This window comes from Chlorocebus sabaeus, chromosome 11 (assembly GCF_047675955.1).
Source record: "Chlorocebus sabaeus isolate Y175 chromosome 11, mChlSab1.0.hap1, whole genome shotgun sequence".
NCBI lineage: Eukaryota > Metazoa > Chordata > Mammalia > Primates > Cercopithecidae > Chlorocebus > Chlorocebus sabaeus.
Genome location: NC_132914.1, coordinates 32,067,572 through 32,086,749, shown reverse-complemented (window position 1 = coordinate 32,086,749; position 19,178 = coordinate 32,067,572). Strand labels below are relative to the sequence as shown.

Sequence of the window (19,178 nt, the reverse complement as noted above, 5' to 3'; positions counted from 1 at the left end):
GAAGGTTTAGGGAGGAAAGTGAGTGAAGAAATATTTAACCGTGATGATCAGGCTGAAAAATAGCCCCCAAGGTTCATAAATCTCAAAATTTCCTCTTCACTTAAAACCCCACAAACATGCTACAGAACTCTCTGCCAGTAGCTTTGAGCTGGGGATGGGGTCCCTATTTCCACTGCCAACTGAGAGGAAGCGTGAAGCAACCGGAAGGCCAGATCTCATGTTTCTATAGTGAAGAGAGATGTGTTCTTGGCATTCTAACATCATCTACATTCATAGTAGCAGACCTTTTGTGCTATGATATATTTCATGTATTTTATGGAGAGTGAGAAATTTTGGGAGTTCAGTATTTCCACAGCTGCCCATGTACATTCTAGTATGTTAAGTTAAAAAATTAGTCACACTTCTTTTTAAATTATACATTATCTTTTAAAATATATGTCCTATAAAGTAGACTTTAAAGTCCAAACTTTATATAAATGGTGATTTACATTATAGCGTTCTTGAATCAAATGCACTTATTTCACTGGAAATTCTCTGAATTATTTAAACTGAAGTTAATTGGACTTTGGTAATCTAGAGGCAAGGGTGAAATATTTGAATATGTAAATCTATTAAAATGATTTTTGCTTATGTGTCGTTCTTTATATAACTGGTTAAAGTGACCTGGAATAGCTTTCATGTCTCATTTTATTAATGATTTTCTTTAAAACTAGGCTTCTGGGGTTACCTGTCAGGACAGGAAGAGAGGGAAATAGTGTGAGACTTAGCTTTGTTTTGTGGAGAGTCTCTGGTTAGAAACAGACTATGATTTTATCAATGAAACATGAAAGCAAACATGATAAACTTCTCTAGTAAAACCAGAAACGAGGGCTATATGAAGTAATTGGAACTATTGGTAAATATTCCTAGTGATAACCTGAACATAGCCAAGAGTTTCTACCTTAATCAGGGGAAAATCTAGGCTTAAGATAGGAGCTGGTCAAAATTGTTAGAGCAGTTAATGGATTTGTTTCCCTACTTTGCATCTCATTTTGTGGAAGTGATTTTCAGTGTCAATTGTTTGTTTTGACGCAGAGTTTGGCCCTGTTGCAGGCTGGAGTGGGTCACAGCTCACTACAGCCTCCACTTCCTGGGTTCAAGCCAGCCTGCTACCTCAGCCTTCTGAGTAGCCGGGACTACAGGTGATTGCCACCATGCCCAGCTAATTTTTATGGTTTTTGTAGAGACAGGGTTTTACCATGTTGCCTAGGCTGTTCTCAAACTCCTGAACTCAAGCGATCTGCCCACCTCCACCTCCCAAAGTGCTAGGATTACAGGCGTGAGCCACTGCACCCAGCCTTCACTGTCAGTTGTAAAGCTCATGCTTGCTTTTCCTAATGGGGAGATTTTTGTGTCATGGTATAATTCCCCTCTCTCCTCCTCTAATGAGTAGCTGTTATCCCTGTAAACTAAAGAGAAGAGAAATACCTGTAGTATATATTTAATTATTGAGGTCTACTTCTTGAATTCTTTCATGCTAGTCCCATTTGTAACAATTGTTTGCCTCCCAGAAGTGTGTCTCTGGAGGAGGGTGCTGACTTCTGTGCCCTCTGGGGCACCCTTAACCAAGGACTTGGATGTTTGTCTGCTCAGAGGTCTTTCAGCTATCTATCTATGACCATGGACGTCAGTTCACAGCCCTGGCTGTTCCTCAGAGATCTAAGTAACCACTTTGAGGATTTCAGGATTCTCTTAGATATTTGTAATAAATCGGTTCCTTTTTTATTCCAGTTCAGGAGCTCTGTAGGCAGCTTTCTCAGCCCTTTGTTGTTGTTTTTGTTGAGGGGAGAGCATGAAAAGTTTCTGTAAACCTTGTTTGGGATATTCAATTCTCACAGTATCTGTGGGTAAGTAGCCCCCCAGCATAGAAGCTTAGTATTTGTTGCTGTCCTTGGATCATCAAACGTTGGGGGTGTGGATAGCAAGCTCTCTTGGCCATTGGTACCCTACATTATCATTACTGACTATTTAAAAGAAAGACTCTGACATCTCTTTAAAGATGTCTGAAAGTTGTAGACATCTGAGTACAATAAAAGACATTCAGAAGTTTTAACACCCTTCAAAGCTGCTAAGTTGCAGCGTGTGTCATTACAGTAATAAACTTTCCTCCAAGAGTTGACATTTCATAATTATGCTTAGGAATATTATTGATTAAATGGGATATCAGTATAAAGCAAATTTCAGCTTATGTTTGCATTGATAAACATGATTTATAAAAGGTAGATTACTTATAAGATTGGATATAATGTTGCTGGTGTTTTTACTTTATTGGAATGTAATTTCTAAAATAAAGTTGTTTTTATATTTACAGAAAAATTAAGAATAGAGTTCCTATATACTTGCCTCACTCCACACACACAATTTCACCTATCATTAACCTCTTGTAATAGTATGGTACATTAGTTATAATTAGTGAATAAGTATTGATTAAATATTGATACATTATTGCTGACTAAAGTCTACACTCTATTTAGATTTCTTTTTTTCTTTTTTTCTTTTCTTTTCTTTTTCTTTTTTTTTTTTTTGAGATGGAGTTTCGCTCTTGTCGCCCAAGCTGGAGTGCAATGGCGCGATCTCGGCTCACTGCAACCTCCGCCTCCTGGGTTCAGGCGATTCTCCTGCCTCAGCCTCCCAAGTAGCTGGGACTACAGGCATGCACCACCATGCCTGGCTAATTTTGTATTTTTAGTGGAGATAGGGTTTTGCCATGTTGGCCAGGCTGGTCTTGAACTCCTGACCTCAGGTGATCCATCAGCCTCGGCCTCCCAAAGTGTTGGGATTACAGACGTGAGCCATTGCACCTGGCCTCTATTTAGATTTCTTTAGTTTTTACTTAATGTTCTTGTATTAGTCTGTTCTTATGCTGCTGATAAAGATATACTTACTTGAGACTGGGCAATTTATAAAAGAAAGAGGTTGAATTGACTCACAGTTCCATAGGGCTGGGGAGACCTCAGGAAACTTACAATTGTGGTGGAAGGGGAAGGAAACACATCCTTCTTCATATGGCAGCAGCAAGGAGAAGTGCAGAGTGAAGTGGCGGAAAGCCCCTTATAAAACCATCAGATTTTTTGAGAACTCACTGTCCCAAGAACAACCACCCCCATGATGCAATTACTTCTCACTGGGTCCCTCCCACGATGTGTGGGGATTATGGGAACTACAATTCAAGATGAGATTTGGATGAGGACACAGCCAAACCATATCAGTCTTTTTTCTGTTGAAGTATCCGATCCACATAAATTGTCATGTCTACTTAGGCTCCTTTTGGCTATGACAGAATCTCAGACTTTCATTGCTTTTGTTGTCCTTGATAGTTTTGATGAGTACTTAACAGATATACTATAGGTTACTGCTCTTGGAATTTGATGTTTTTCTCATGATTAGACTGGAGTTGTGGGATTATGTGATAAGACTGTTTAACTTTGTAAGGAATTGCCAAGCCGTACAATTTTACATTCTCATCAGCAGTGAATGAGAATTACTGACACTTTATATCCTTGTCAATATTTGGTAGAGTCAGCTTTTGGGACTTAAGCCATTCTAGTCAATATGCAGTGGTTGGGATGTAATTTTTTTTTTTTTTTTTTTGAGACAGTCTCACCGTCACCCAGGCTGGAGTGCAAGTGGCATGATCTCAGCTCACTACAACTTCTGCCTCTTGGGTTCAAGTAATCCTCCTGCCTGGCCTTCCTGAGTAGCAGGGATTATGGGCACCCACTACCATGCCCAGCTAATTTTTGTATTTTTAGTAGAGATGAGGTTTCACCATGTTGATCAGGCTGGTCTCGAACTCCTGACCTCAAGCAATCCACCTGCCTCAGCTTCCCAAAGTACTGAGATTACAGTTGTGAGCCAACATGCCCAACCAGGATGTAATTTTTAAAGTTGGTCATTTAGTCTTACTGTCATACTTTTTATGTTGAGCATTCCTAATCCAAAAATCTGAGATCTAAAATGCTCAAAAATTTGATCTTTTTGAGTGCCATTATTCCGATTTTCTAATCAAGGATGCTCAACCTATAAATATAATGCAAATGTTTCAAAATCTGATACAATCAGAAATCCAAAACCCTTCTTGGTCCTAAGCATTTTGGATAAGGGATATTCAGCTTGTGTGATAACTGACTATAGAAGCATTAGCTTTCTCCTAATATTCCTCTTTAAATAAGCATTAAGAAGAGAATGTGTTAACAGATATTTAATAGCATTTCACTTATTTTGTTAAAATTACCTGTTCTCTTTGCTTTCATTACTAACCCCTTATCAGCTACATTCCATTGGTGTTAAGCTACACTCTGATGTTAATGTCTCCTGTTTAACTGCTTTTGGTTAATTATTTATTCTCATTTTCCATTCTTCAAAGTCATTTTTGCTTTTTGTTTGTTTTTATTTGTTCATAAAGCTTTTTTGTTTCTGTTACATTATGTAGTTTTGTACCAATGGCTAGAAGCAGATCGTCATGGCAAGAGCCAAGATGCTGCAAATACGACTTCAGGTAAAAATAAAATTAAAAACAAGGATGGGCTGTTATAAATCATTGTTTTAAGTGACCCCAAGCCCATTGTAAATGTTTCTTTATTCAGTTTTTGCTTGGTCAGACTTACAGATGTGATTTTATGTTTCTCTTCTCTCATCTGCATCTTAATTTTCATAAAGACCTCATTTGCTTCAAGCCTTGAAAACATGTATTCAGTAGCCTTTAAGCTCTCTTGGCAGATATTTCCTACTTTCTTAGGAGGAAAAGCTTCAATTTAGTAGGAGGTTATTTGGCAGTATTACTTGGAGTTAAGTTGATATGTAGCTGTGGTAGTTGTACAAATTTATAGTCCTTGTTTGTTTTAAAATAATATTTAAAAGGTAAATTTTAAGTACAGGATGCTTATGTAATTTTCATTTCCTGGGAATCCAAATTCTTAGACTTAGTTATTCTCCTGTGTGTGTGTGTTTTTTTGTTTTTTTGTTTTTTTCCCCAGCAGCAAATTCTAAGTTAGAACTTTATGAAACATGTGTTTAAAATGAGAAGTATAGGTTGTTCCCCCATCTCTCATCCCCAAAAGTCATCACCAAGATTCTCTTATTTTGGCTGGTGCTGGTAGGAATAGCTACATCCAGTCATTTCTAAATTCTTTTTTTTTGTGGGGATGGAGTCTCACTGTGTCACCCAGGCTGGAATGCAGTGGTGTGATCTTGGCTCACTGCAACCCCCACCTCCCGGATTCAACTGATAATCCTGCCTCAGCCTCCTGAGTAGCTGGGGTTACAGTTGCATGCCACTATGCTTGGCTAATTTTTGTATTTTTAGTAGAGACAGGATTTCGGCGCATTGGCTAGGCTGGTCTCGAACTCCTGACCTCAAGTGATTCACCCGCCTCAGCCTCCCAAAGTGCTAGGATTACAGGCATGAGCCCCTGTGCCCGGACCATTTCTAAATTCTTAACAGTGATACCAGAATTTTGAAATAATTGGTTCTTCCTCTAATATCCTTCCAAATCATATTTGCCAAGACAGCTGTGTATATATAGCAATGATCTTTCCTGTTATCCCTTTTTAAAGCAATCTAGTAAGTGGAGTGGTGGTGGTTTTGCTTTTCTTTTGTTACATTTGTTACTGTTTTGTGGCTTTTTTTGTTTTTGTAACATTATTTCTTTCTGGAAGTGGTTTCCTTCTCCTGGATTCTTTGTGCCTCAGAAGGTGCAATGTTCCTTAGTTAATAGAACAATTATATTGAGAATGGCACTTTCATGACTTTTCTGATATATCTCCTGTTCCATTACTAACTTGATACATGAATGAAGATAATGTTATTTTAACTATACACAGGCAGAACTGAATTAAAAGGTAAGTGTTACAAGGAGTTATATGATAGGTTATGTCATGTTTCTTCTGCTTCTGCAGTATTTCATATTTTATTTACATTTATGGATAATAAAAGCAAGTATTTCTGGTGTTAGAGGGTAGGTGAAGGAGAGGGTTTCTCGATGGCTGTATACCATGAAGATACGCTGTTGCTTTGTCAGTGCACAATCAGCAGCATAGACTTTATAACTAGGAAGAATTTTGTTTGTTTTTTTCTCTAAAGTAAATGAAAAGTAACTTTTAAAAATCTTTCTTTTCTTTTCCTTTGTTTACTCTCTCTCTTTCTCCTTTTTCCCTTCTCTTCCTCCCTCCCTCTGTCCTCCCTCCCTCCCTCCCTCTCTCTGTCCTCCCTCCCTCTGTCCTCCCTCCCTCTATCTGTCCTCCTTCCCTCCCTCCATCTGTCCTCCCTCCCTCCCTCCCTCCCTCCCTTCCTGCCTTCCTTCCTTCCTTTCTTCCTTCCTGCCTTCCTTCCTGCCTTCTCACCCTCCAGCCTCCACCCTCCCCCTTACTTTCCTTTCTTTCGAGGTGAGGTTTCACTGTGTTGCCCAGGCTGGTCTCAAATTCCTGGGCTCAAGTGATCTGCCCACCTCAGCCTCCCAAAGTGCTGGGATTACAGGCATGAGCCACCATGTTCTGGCCAAGTAACTTTTTTACTGAAGAAGTGAATAATTTAAAATTTCTTAGTGTTCACAGGAAAATGTAGCATCAGCTTAAAAACATCATGGACTCTTCCTGAAATCAGTTCTGAGCCCTGAATCTGTTCTTTGGCCACATTGACTCTCATGGACAGTTTCACATTCCTCTGCTGACTTTTTGATGTTTACATACTCTAGAAGCATGGTGCAAAAATTGATAAACTCTACTTAGGGATATCTTTGATAATTTCTCTTCTAGAAATGAGTGCTTTCAACTCTTAGAAGATGGAAGTATAGAGTAGAAAAATACAGAGATGAAATGTTTGCCTAAATAAGTCAGAGGAATCTAAATAAAATAATAATCATTAGCCAAGGACTTCAATTAGAAATAGTAGTTTAGTTGCCTCAGCAAATACTTAAATTATGTGTCCTCGTTCAAAAAAGTTCCTGTGTATTTTATATATTGTAGTCTCCAGCAAGATTTTTGAGTGCAACTTTTTCTTCCTTCTATGATCTGTTTTGCATTCCAAGGTGTTTTTTCTTTTTTCTTTTTTCTTTTTTTTTTTCATATTTTTACCCAAAATAGAAACTGAGTCTAACTGGAAGTCAAATACAACTCATAAATCAAATTGCTTTGTGATATTTTTAATAGTATAAATACTGGTAAGTGACATTTATCTTTTGCTGTAACAGCTAGTATTTTATACTTAATTAGAACTCTAAAAGTGGGAAAACACAGAACACAATAAAATTGCCGCAAGGTCTTCTAGTTCCTTGATCCCAGATTTTTGACATCGAGAATTTCAGATCCATCTATCTTAAAATATTTCATGAAACATTTAGGGATAATAGATCTTAAGGGAATTACTCTGGTTGAGGAGGTTAAAAAAACTAATCTGATAGCTATTATTGAATTTTCAATTTTTTACTTTTCAAAAATTTATTTTTTTTAAAAAAAAGAAAAGAAACAGTGTCTCACCATGTTGCCCAGGCTGGTTTCAAATTCCTGGGCTCAAGCAATCCTCCTACCTCAGCCTCCCAAAGTTCTGGGATTACAAACGTGAGCTACTGTGCCTGGCCTGAATTTTCTTATATGTAATTAAAATGTAGCCACTTTTATCTTTCCAGAATTTTGCCAGATAATGAATTTAACTTAGGATAGCTCATTTATTTTAAAAGGTTAGTATGTTTAATGTGTTCTGTCTACTAAACAGGATGACTCAGCAATGATGTTTGTAATTCTGTTAGTTTTGTTACTTAACATCCTGGATATGCAGTCACATTTCTCAGAGATTTTTGTGGAAACTCAAGCCAAATTGCCTCCTTTGAGCACTGTAGCATGGGGGTCTAAGTGTGTATAAAATTTTAGGATCATAAGACATATGATTCATTTAATACAAGACATTTATTTTCTGAAGTAAATGTTTTCATATAGTTTTTTTATTACCACACACTGAAATGTGGACCATAATTAGGTTACAGCAATGATTATACTACCATATTTTGATTTTTAGTATCAGTTGAGTGACCAGGATTTTAAAATTCAGATTCTGAAGTTTTAAATGCTGCTCTGTTGTTAAGTTTTTTAGTTGTCCACTGGGATTTTACAAGTCAGATGGTTAGAGGCAGAAATTGAATCAGATCTCAACATTATCAGTCAGTAGTAGGTCTATAAAATAAATATAAAACTATGACATGCTTTTGGAAAAGTTCTAAATATTAACTATGTATTAATTATTTGTTGTAGGTGAAAATTTTGACCAGAGTCCTTTGAGAAGAACATTCAAATCCAAAGTTCTCGCCCATTATCCTCAGAATATAGAGTGGAATCCTTTTGATCAAGATGCGGTTAACATGGTATGTGTTTTTTCCACCTCATTTTCTCTTTAGCCTTGTTTTTACTTTATTAAGATGAAGGTAGTGACTGTATTTTGAATGTGTACCTTATTTCATTTATTCTTTAAGTGATTTTATAAGAAATATGAGGCCGGGTGCAGTGGCTCACACCTGTAATCCCAGCACTTTGGGAGGCTGAGGCGGGTGGATCTCCTGAGGTCAGGAGTTTAAGACCAGCCTGACAAACATGGTGAAACCCCGTCTCTACTGAAAATACAAAATTAGCCGGGTGTGGTGGCGCATGCCTGTAATCCCAGCTACTTGGGAGGCTGAGGCAGGAGAATTGCTTGAATCCAGGAGGTGGAGGTTGTGTGATCACACCACTGCACTCCAGCCTGGGCGACAGAGTGAGACTCCGTCTCAAAAAAAAAAAAGAAAAGAAAAGAAAAGAAATGTGATATTGTCCTCATTTTAAAGATCTGGAAGCAGAAGCTCAGAGAAGCAAGTTACTTGCCCAGAGTTTCCATAGCTAATAAGTTTATACAGTAGATCCTAAAAGCCCATTTTAGTTTCCTACTATTAAACTGTGTTGTGCATTTGTATTAATACATAGAAGCTTTGATAAACAGTGATACTACTTTATTGGCCTAAGAGGAGCCTGATGGTAAGAGCCTGATTACAGTTTTCATATTTCAAGGAATGTTGTATGGTAGGCCTGTAATTTGTCATTCTTGCAGACAATGTAAAGATGAAAAGCAACTTAATTGTATTATTTAGATAGAGTAGAAATCTGAATTTGTATAATTGTTATCGGTGAATGGCATCCAGCTTCTTGGCGTCTTGAACAAAAAATTGGACAAAACGTACAAACCAAGGAAAGAATGAAGCAACAAAAGCAGGGATTTATTCAAAATGAAAGTACAATCCACAGGGTGGGAGCAGGCCCGAGCAAGCAGCTCAAGAGCCCATTACAGATTTTTCTGAGGTTTAAGTACCCTCTAGAGGTTTTCTACTGGTTACTTGGTATACACTCTGTGTAAATGAAGTAATGGCCCACGATCAATCTGTTTGGTTGTGGGAGGATACCAGTCAGAGGCTGAAGCAAAGCTACACCCTACATAAACACACAACCAATCAGAGACTGAAGTGAAGTTACAAAGTTATACTCCTGTGCAAATGAAGATTTGGCCCCCGACCATCCTGATTGGTTGTGGGAGGGGAACGATCAGAGGTACTTTCAATTTTTTTTTTTTTTTTTTTTTTTTGAGACGGCGTCTCGCTCTGTTGCCCAGGCTGGAGTGCAGTGGCGCGATCTCGGCTCACTGCAAGCTCCGCCTCCAGGGTTTACGCCATTCTCCCGCCTCAGCCTCCTGAGTAGCTGGGACTACAGGCACCTGCCACCATGCCCGGCTATTATTTTGTATTTTTAGTAGAGATGTGGTTTCACCATTCACAGGATGGTGTCGATCTCCTGACCTCGTGATCCACCTGCCTCAGCCCCCCAAAGTGCTGGGATTACAGCCATGAGCCACCGCGCCCAGTACTTTCAATTTTTAGTCTGCCATGCAGAAAAAGGGTGGGGGGAGAGTACAAAGGGAGTAGCCACTGGTCCTTTTGCTACTTGGGCATGGAAAGTCGGGGTTTTCCTTTTGATTTAGTTCTAGAAAGTCAGCATGAATCGGCCTTAGGTTCCCTGCCTCCAGACCTTGTTCTCCTGCCTCATAATGAGTTACCAGTGCTGATTAAATGTCTCTTTTATCCCTGCATGATGGTGTGCATCTATAATCCCAGCTACTCAGGAGGTTGAGGCAGTGTGATTTCTTGAGCCCAGGAGTTTGAGACCAGAATGGGCACCATAGCAAGACCCTGCCTCAAAATAGGTACGTATGTAGGTAGGTAGGTAGGTAGGCAGGTAGGTGGGTGGGTAGGTAGGTAGGTAGGTAGGTAGATAGATAGACAGACAGACAGACAGACAGACAGACAGACAGAAAGAAGATAGACAGTCAGTCTCCTTGAGAGGTTCTTAGAAATAAAGTAGGTCATAGTTTTCAGATTATTTAGAAAGGGCTCTTCTTAGAAGCCTGAATAATATTTTGGATGTCCATAAACTCTATGATTATATAATTCAGGGGGCCCCAAAGTAAGGAGATACCAGGCATGATAGATAGAGAAATGAATTGGGTATATACATAAGAATGGAAAAAAAAAAAAAAAAAAAAACCCAGAAATGGTTAAAGGTGAACTGAGACACAGTGATAGCCATTGCTCTTTTTGAGGTGTTTTGTTTTGTTTTGGTTTTGGTTTTGGTTTTGAGATAGTCTCACTCTTGCCCAGGCTGGAGTGCAGTGGCACAATCTTGGCTCACTGCAACCTCCACCTCCTGGGTTCAGGCAATTCTCCTGCCTCAGCCTCCTGAGTAGCTGGGATTACAGGCACATACCACTATGCCCAGCTATTCTTTTGTATTTTTACTAGAGACGGGGTTTTACCATGTTGGCCAGGCTAGTCTCGAACTCTTGGCCTCAAATTACATGCCCTCCTTCAGCCTCCCAGAATGCTGGTATTGTGAGCACATGCCACCACACGTGGCTCATTTTTGCATTTTTAGTAGAGACAGGGTTTTGCTATGTTGGCCAGGCTGGTCTTGTACTCCTGACCTCTAGTGATCCACCCGCTTCAGCCTCCCAAAGCGCTGGGATTACAGGCATGAGCCACTGCGCCCGGCGTCTTTTTGAGTATTTTAAAGATAGTGTTAAAAGATTCCATTATAACCTGATAATCTAACAGAAGGAAATTAATATTGACTAGATGTCTGCTAGGGTACATTATGTATGTTATTTTCACATACATGTTTACATGTACCCAGTGAGAATTCTGATATTTTCAAAGGTTAAGTAATTTGCCCAAAGTTAGGCAGAACTCAGAAGTTAAATCCAGATCATTTTTACTCTCTAGCTCACTTTTTTTCTCATCTGCCTTGCCGCCTTCCCAAAAGAAAAACTATATAACTTAGTTTTGATCTGCACTAGAAATGTTATGGGTCACACTGGACCCTTTGTGATATTTTCGTATCACAGTAAACTCTTTCTAGCCTGGGCTCGCTCTAGGGAGGGGATAGCACGGTGCTTTTTGTAAGGACAAATGCCTAAAGCACTTGGCACTTTGACTTTGATTCCTTACAGAGTACAATGTGGTTATTTTCCTAAACAAACTGTTACCCAATACTAAAATAATCAGAGATGCCATTTTGCTGGAAGTTAATATTGTAGATGCTTAGCATCATCTTTGGTGAAGACTCTACTGTAGATATTAAGTAGAACACAACTGTTAGTTATCTTTATAAGACTTGGAAGAGTCCAGACAAGATCTGACTAAAATAGTCGAACAGCAGTGACAAAAAAATAACTTATGAGCTGCTTATGTAGCAAATTAATAGAAAGGCATTTAGGAAAAGAATGTTTAAATCAAGCAGTAGAAAACTGGGTAAGAATGTGAAGAGATCACAATACTTAATCTTCTTAAATTAGTAAGATATTTCAAAATATAACTTACTCTGTGAGAAATCAGAATGGTATTCAAAATGAGTTTCTAGCCTAAGCAACGTAGGGAGACTCACTCTCTACAAAGAAAAAAAGAAATAGCTGAATGTGGTGGAAACATGCCTGTGGTCCTAGCTACTCTGGAGGCTGAGGTGGGAAGATCACTGGGGCCTGGGTACAAGTACTTTCGTACTATATGAATCCACAGTCATTTGGAGCAAAATGCCACCCTTGATGTGTTTTCTTTCTTTTAATCATTTGAGTGAATTAATAGTGAGATATCCATGGTAGCTTTTGCCTCTATCTGCAAAACAATAATCTTTAAAGTAATTATCAGCTTCCTTGATCTGTCTTTGATATTTTCTTTACTCCTTGCCCCTGAGGTTATTCTATGTAAGCAGCAAAAGTTTTCCCCTGAAGAATAATTGCAAAGACTGTGTTCGATTGTTAAGCACCACATAGCGTTTTTTTTATTGCTGCAAATCTAAAAGGATTTGCTTGTACTCCTGGAAAATCTCTGAAAAGCATCCCATTAGTTTGCATTCGGGTCATAGATTTACTGCCTTTAATTTCCTCTTTGATTTACTAGTAAGTGCGTTTGTATGAAGCTGTAATTTATCCCCACCTAAAGGTATAAAGCTTTGTCTTGCCTTTAGCAAAATTCCACTGCAATGAGTCATCACCTTCTGTAATATTAGTCCTTCCTCTAACAAACAACAGTAGTGCTTTGAATAAAAGGTCATTAATTTCATACATAAATTAAGTACCCAAAGCAATGAACTTTGTTAAGTAAAATGTTTAATGTGTATGAGTGCAGTGCAAATAAAATAAAAAATAAATACAAGTGACAGGTGAAATAATCCTGAATTAGTTTTTTTCCCTCAGTTGCTGATTCAGAGATTTTTATGAAAAGAATGTAAATATCACAGAACAGAAAGAACAATGCAATAAACAGTCATGTATGTAAATCACCTAGAACTAACGTATGCCAACATTGACATGTTTGCTTCAGATCTCTTCCTTTCCTGTCCTGTCCTGTCCTATCCTGTCCTGTCTTCCTGTCTTTCCCTCCCTCCCTCCCTTCCTTTCTTTCCTTTCTTTCCCTTGTTTCCACAGTCTCGCTCTGTCTCCCAGGCTGGAGTGCAGTACATTTAATTAAATTAATTTATTTATTTGAGACAGTCTCACTCTGTCACCCAGGCAGTTCGGTGGTGCAATCTCGGCTTGCTTACAACCTCTGCCTCCCGGGTTCAAGTGATTCTCATGCTGCAGCCTCTCGAGTAACTGGTATTATAGTCGCTCACCATCATGCCTGGCTAATTTTTGTATTTTTAGTAGAGACGGGGTCTCCCTATGTTGGCCAGGCTGGTCTCAAACTCCTGGCCTCAAGTGATCTGCCCACCTCAACCTCTGTGAGCCACCGTTGCCGGGTCGGCATTTCATTTTAAATGAAATAAAGCATTGCAAACAGAGCTGAAGGTCCCCTACCCCACTTTAACATCTCTTTGAGGTAATTTGCTTTGGCATCCATGGCTATGTAATATTCTAGTTGATAGATCTTATCTTTAAGCCTGCTTTGTACCTAAGAATTCATAGGAAGAAAACAGAGTTAATAACTTTTAAGCAAACTGCATAGAAATATAAAGATTCTATTTTATATGTCTGTCCTAAATGAAACATCATAAATATGATATTTTAGGTAACTAAAGAGTAATAACTATTATAAAAGTCTTGCTTTACAATTTGCTGTTTACTTTGATCATAAAGAAGGATATAGTGGAAAGAAGTGCAAAGAATAAATGGTGAAAGGTTAGCTGAAGAAACCTATTCAGATGCTTATCTTGTAAGATTAAAAGGAAAAAGGGCTGCACATACTTTTTGTAGACTTAGCAATTACTTGAATTTGAAATGGATAACCCCAAATTACATTCATAGGTTTGACATTAGAATGAAGGTAAACCCTCATTTTGAGCCAAGTTTAGGTTCATAGCTCACAATAAAAAAATTTTTTTTTTCTTGAGACAGGCTCTGGCTCTGTCGTCCAGACTGGAGTGCACTGGTGCAATCTTGGCTCGCTGCAGCCTTGACCTCCCGTGCTCTAGCGATCCTTCCACCTCAGCCCCCCAAGTAGCTGAGACTACAGGTGTGCACCACCACGCCTGGCTAATTTTTGTACTTTTTGTGGAGACGGGGTTTGGCTATGTTGCCTAGGCTACTCTCGAACTCCTGGACTCAAGCGATCCGCCCACCTCGGCCTCCCAGAGTGCTAGGATTACAGGTGTGATCCACCACGCCTAGCCATATCTCACAGTAAAATTATAGGAATGGGGCTTTCATTGCTGGAGGACCATTGCCGGAGGTCCCTTCTGCCCCCGCCAGCCCCATCCTCTCCCCTGTTTCCTTAACATTGCAGCTACAGTATTTCACTGGCATCTCAAACACAACATATCCGAAACTGAATTCATTATTCTTCCCACCAATCTTTGTCAGTGAATGGTACAACCATCCACTGTTTGCCAAGTCTAACAATGTACACATCACCCTGAAAGTTCTCACTTACTCACCCTCTCCCATATAGAATCAGTTACCTGTCTACTTCTCTCTGTTTCCATATACTCACTTTGGTCCAAACCATCAAAATCTCTCACCTGGACTCCTGCAGTAACCTGTCCATTTCATTCCTCATACTATAGCTTCTTCTGCTGTTCTTTCTCTCTGGAAGGCTCTTCCACCTCTCCTTCACCTAGTGAATTCTTACTGTTCCTTCAGACTTCACTGTAACCATTTATGTAGAGAAGCCGCTCCTGACCACCACCTTCCACCATCTTCCCAGCACTCAGGTCACCTTAGGTTCTCTTAGTACCTTGTACCTTTTTGTAGCACCTATCTCAGTTGCAATTAACCAATTACATAGCTAGTAGTCAACTGTGTATCTCCTGCTGTAATGTAAGCACCATGAGAACAGGAACAGTTTCTCTTTTTCATTGCTGTATCCCTAGCTTTCCTCATAGTAGATGTTCAAATTGTTGAATAAATGAAGTGATACTTACTTGCTTACAATACTTCTCTTCCCTGTCCTTGACTAGGTGTGACCTCCACTATAAAACCATCTCTTAAGCAGGAGCAGTTACTCTGTCTTTTCTTATGATATCTTGAACAGAGTCCATAGCAACACTGATCACATTTTTTTGGTAACTGGTTTCCGTGTCTGTCTTTCCTACTAGACTGTGAACTCCCTAAAGGAAAGGATTATTTTCATCTTTGTCTTTTGAGTTACCAAGATCTAATGCAAAACATGGGGCAAAATAAGTATTTGTAGAAGGAGAGGAGGGAGAGAGGAGAGGAGGGAGAGAAGAGGGGAGGGAGGTAGGGAGGGAGGCATTCTGAGAAATGTGTTGTTAGGTGATTTTATTGTTGTGCGAACATCAGAGTGTATATACATACACAGACCTAGGTGGTATAGCCTACTATACTTCTAAGCTATATGGTATAACATATTGCTCCAGCCATCGTCCTATATGCAGTCCATTGTTGACTAGAACATGGTTATACAGTCTATGACTGTATTTGCATAATGAGGGAGAGGCCATGTAAGTCATAGAACTACAAAATGTGGAAAAAGGATTTTTAAAACCCTAGCCAAACTGCCTGAAACCAGTCTAGAAAAATATAAGAACATTTGCTGACTCAAACTGGGAAAGTTACACACTTGTCATTATAAGCCTGCTTTGACTAAAGTAACCTAGTTACTAGTAGTAATCTGATCATCAGTGACACCTCTAATTTTTAGTTGTTTTATTGTGGGATGGTGAAGGGGTATTGTTAGTAGATAGCAGTGTTATGGGTTAATTAGAGATATTTAATACCATGATAAACAAATCTTGATTTATATTTCAGGTTTTCTGAGATTTCTTGCAGTTCCTGACAATTTAACAATTCTGACGAAACTCAGATTTTCTGAGAAAGTATCTTGTAGTTCCTGATATAAAACAATACTGTATATCTTTTAAAAATGGAAAAATAATAGCATTTTGCAGTTAATGTTTCCCGATTAGAAATATAATTCTTACTCTTTTTGATTTGTTGGAAGAGCATTTAGGAAAATTTCTTACATCTGTTGTCTGTAGCACAGAAAGCCATTCTTCACTTTGAGTACAACTTTTGGCAAGCTTTTTCTGTAAATGTTTGAATGTGTGCTCAAGAAAGCTACAAACCCATAAGGGAATATTTGGCAGCTGTTCAACAGCAGTTGAGTTATGATTTTGTGATTGAGGATGACAGGAACGCCTATCAATTAAGTTAAATCTTTATGTTGACTTTGGAGGTCACTATGTTTCTGTATTGCCTACTTGAGGGAAAAACAATTACAAACTGAAGGCCATGGGCTGTGTCTCATGCCTGTAATCCCAGCACTTTGGGAGGCAAGGCGAGTGGATCACTTGAGACCAGGAGTTCGAGACCAGCCTGGCCAACATGGTGAAACCTCGTCTCTATTAAAAGTACAAAAAAAAAAAAAAAAAAATTAGCCGGGTATGCATGCCTATAATCGCGCATACTTGTAATCCCAGCTACTTGGGAGGCTGAGGCAGGAGAATCCATTGAACTCAAGAGGTGGAGGTTGCAATAAGCCGACATCACACCACTACATACCAGAGTGGGCGACAGAGCGAGACTCCATCTCAAAAAAAAAAAAAAAGTGAATTACAGACCAGATCAAGAGGTGAACTAAGCCTGGTGCTTTCCCCCTAGATGTTGTTTTTGTTTGTTTTCTTGTTCATCCATTTATTCATTCAGCCAATTGTTATATGCCATGCACTGTGCTAAACAAGTTTGAGTTTAGCCTGGAGCAAGAATAATTCAAATCATCCCTTCTACAATCTTTATTGACTACAGTAAATGTATCGAATGAGGATTTTGGGTTTTTGGGGTTTTTTGTTGTTATTTGTTTGTTTGTTTGTTTGTTTGAGACAGTCTCACTCTGTCATCTAGGCTGGAGTGCAGCGGCGCAATCTTGGCTCACTGCAACCTCTGCCTCCTGGATTCATGTGATTCTCCTGCCTCAGCCTTCCAGGGAGCTGGGGCTACAGGTGTGCACCACTACACCCGGCTAATTTTTTGTATTTTTGGTAGAGGCAGGGTTTCATCATGTTACTTAGGCTGGTGGTCTTGAACTCCTGAACTCAGGCAATCCACCCGCCTCAGCCTCCCGAAGTACTGGGATTATGGTTGTGAGCCACTGCACCCGGCCACATGAGTTTTTATTCATGCTGTCAGCAGAACAACTCATTAACTTGCTGTGATGAAATCAGCCTTAATTTGAAGGTAGAATTATTAAAAGATTCTGCCATAGCCTTTCCTTATACAGTTATTCCTAAGACTAGGAATAAGTGGTCTTTACCCCTTACCAAATCCAGGTATTCATAGCTTTTACCTAAGTCTGTATCTCATTCTATCCAAATATACATAATAATTTAATATGTAAAAGAATTGAGTAAATCTGCCTTAGTCCTTTCCACATCTCGTATTCGTTGTTATGAAATATGAAGACATTTCACTGGTGCACTAATGCTGAGCTTCACAATTTTTTCTTTTTACCCTTGTTATCAGTCACCACCTGTTATGGCCCCAAATAGTATATTATTCCATTGCAATTCCCTTGAATGTTTAAAGTTATTGAAATATAGTACTAGCCCTTGAGTAGCTGGCAATCTAGAGATCAAACAGAATTATGCAATACTAGTAATGTGTATGTTTATGTAATGTACATATGTTTACAGTGGTGCAAGACTTTAATTGCTTCTCCGCAATAAATACTTTCTAGAGGAGTAACATTTTATGGCATGCAAAAGATGAAGAGAACACCATTTTTTATGGAAAGGTAAAGGAAGACCTCTCTAAGGTAGTATTTATGCAGAGACTTAAGGGAAATAAGGAAGTGTTTTGATTATCTGTCGCTGCATGACAATCCATCCCCCTACCAGTTAATGGCTTAAAATAGGGCAGTTTTTTTCATGACGTTTTTTTCATGAAGAACCAAATAGTAAGTAGTTGAGGTATTGTGGGCATATAGTTTCTGCCACAGTCACTCAGCTCTGCTGTTGTAGTGTGAAGGCATCCATAGACAGTACATAAATGGATGGATGTGACTGAGTCCTGGTGAAACTTTATTTACGAATCAGGTGGCAGATTGTATTTGACCTAAGGGTTTTTCTTAGTCCATTCCTACTGCTAAAACAAAATACTTCAGACTGAGTAACTTACAAGGAATAGGAATTTATTTCTCATAGTTCTAGAGGTTGAAAGTACAAGATCAAGGTGTCTGTAGGTTTAGGATCTGATGATGGCCTAGTCTCTGCTTCTAAGATGGTACTTTGTTATTGTGTACTCAAGAGAGGACAAATGCTGTGTCCTCACATGGCAGAAAGGATGGAAGCAGAGAAAAGGCCCTAGGGTGCTGCTCCCTTCAACCTTTTATAAGAGGGACTAATCCTTTCATGAGGGCAGAGCCTGCATGACTTAATCACTTCCCAAAAGTCCCCACCTTTTAATACCATCACCCTGAAGTGATGTTCCAACGTATGAATTTTGGAGGCACACATACCTTTAAACCCATAGCAGAGCTGTTGTTTGTTGACCCTTAATTTAAAGCAACAAAATCATTACTTAGCCTACATATCTGCAACGTAGGTAGCTTTTGGTTGGCCGCGCCTGTGTTCTAATCCATGTGAGTTTGGGAGGTTTGAAGGCTGAGGACTGAAATCTCTGAAAGCTCACCCATTCACAGACCTGTCTCCTCGACCAGGCATATAGCTGGGGTTCCTTCTGTCTCTGTGTGATATTTCATTTGGTCTCACCAGTCAGGCAGCTTCAGGCTAGTTAAACTCTTTATATGTTGTCTCAGGGCTCCCAGAGTGTGTTACCAGGTTACCAGAGAGAGAGAGAGAGAGAGAGAGTGAGAGGAGGTGGAAGCTGTATTGCCTTTTTTAGCCTCTGCTCAAAAGTCACTCTGTCACTTGTCACTGCTGTTGCATTTTACTTGACTAGGCCAGGGGTGGGCATACATGACCCCCAGGCCAAATCTGTCCAGCTGACTGTTTTTACAAATAAAAATTGTGTTGGAACAAAGCCATACCTATGTGTTTAAAGGTTGGTGCAAAAGTAATTGTGGTTTTGGACTGAATTTTAAATCATAACTAGGCTCAAACACATCTTTATTAATCAAAATAAGAACCATTACAGTCAACACATTTTTGCTGATGAGAAATAAGTT

At 39.2% G+C, this 19,178-nt stretch overlaps 1 protein-coding gene across 10 annotated transcripts in view; it reads left to right on the top strand.

Annotated features, from left to right (window-relative positions):
• The window catches only part of DENND5B (DENN domain containing 5B), a 201,460-nt gene that overhangs the window by 82,739 nt on the left and 99,543 nt on the right, over positions 1-19,178 (top strand). For 5 of the 10 annotated variants that reach the window (XM_037990158.2, XM_037990157.2, XM_037990162.2 and 2 more), the window contains exons 2-3: positions 4,472-4,537; positions 8,281-8,390. In XM_037990158.2, coding sequence (XP_037846086.1) covers positions 4,472-4,537; positions 8,281-8,390 — 176 coding nt within the window. Of the gene's footprint in view, positions 1-2,732; positions 3,915-4,471; positions 4,538-8,280; positions 8,391-10,160; positions 10,250-19,178 lie in introns of those variants that run through there. The other 5 variants (XM_073020604.1, XM_007968100.3, XM_037990163.2 and 2 more) reach the window with 3 other exon arrangements.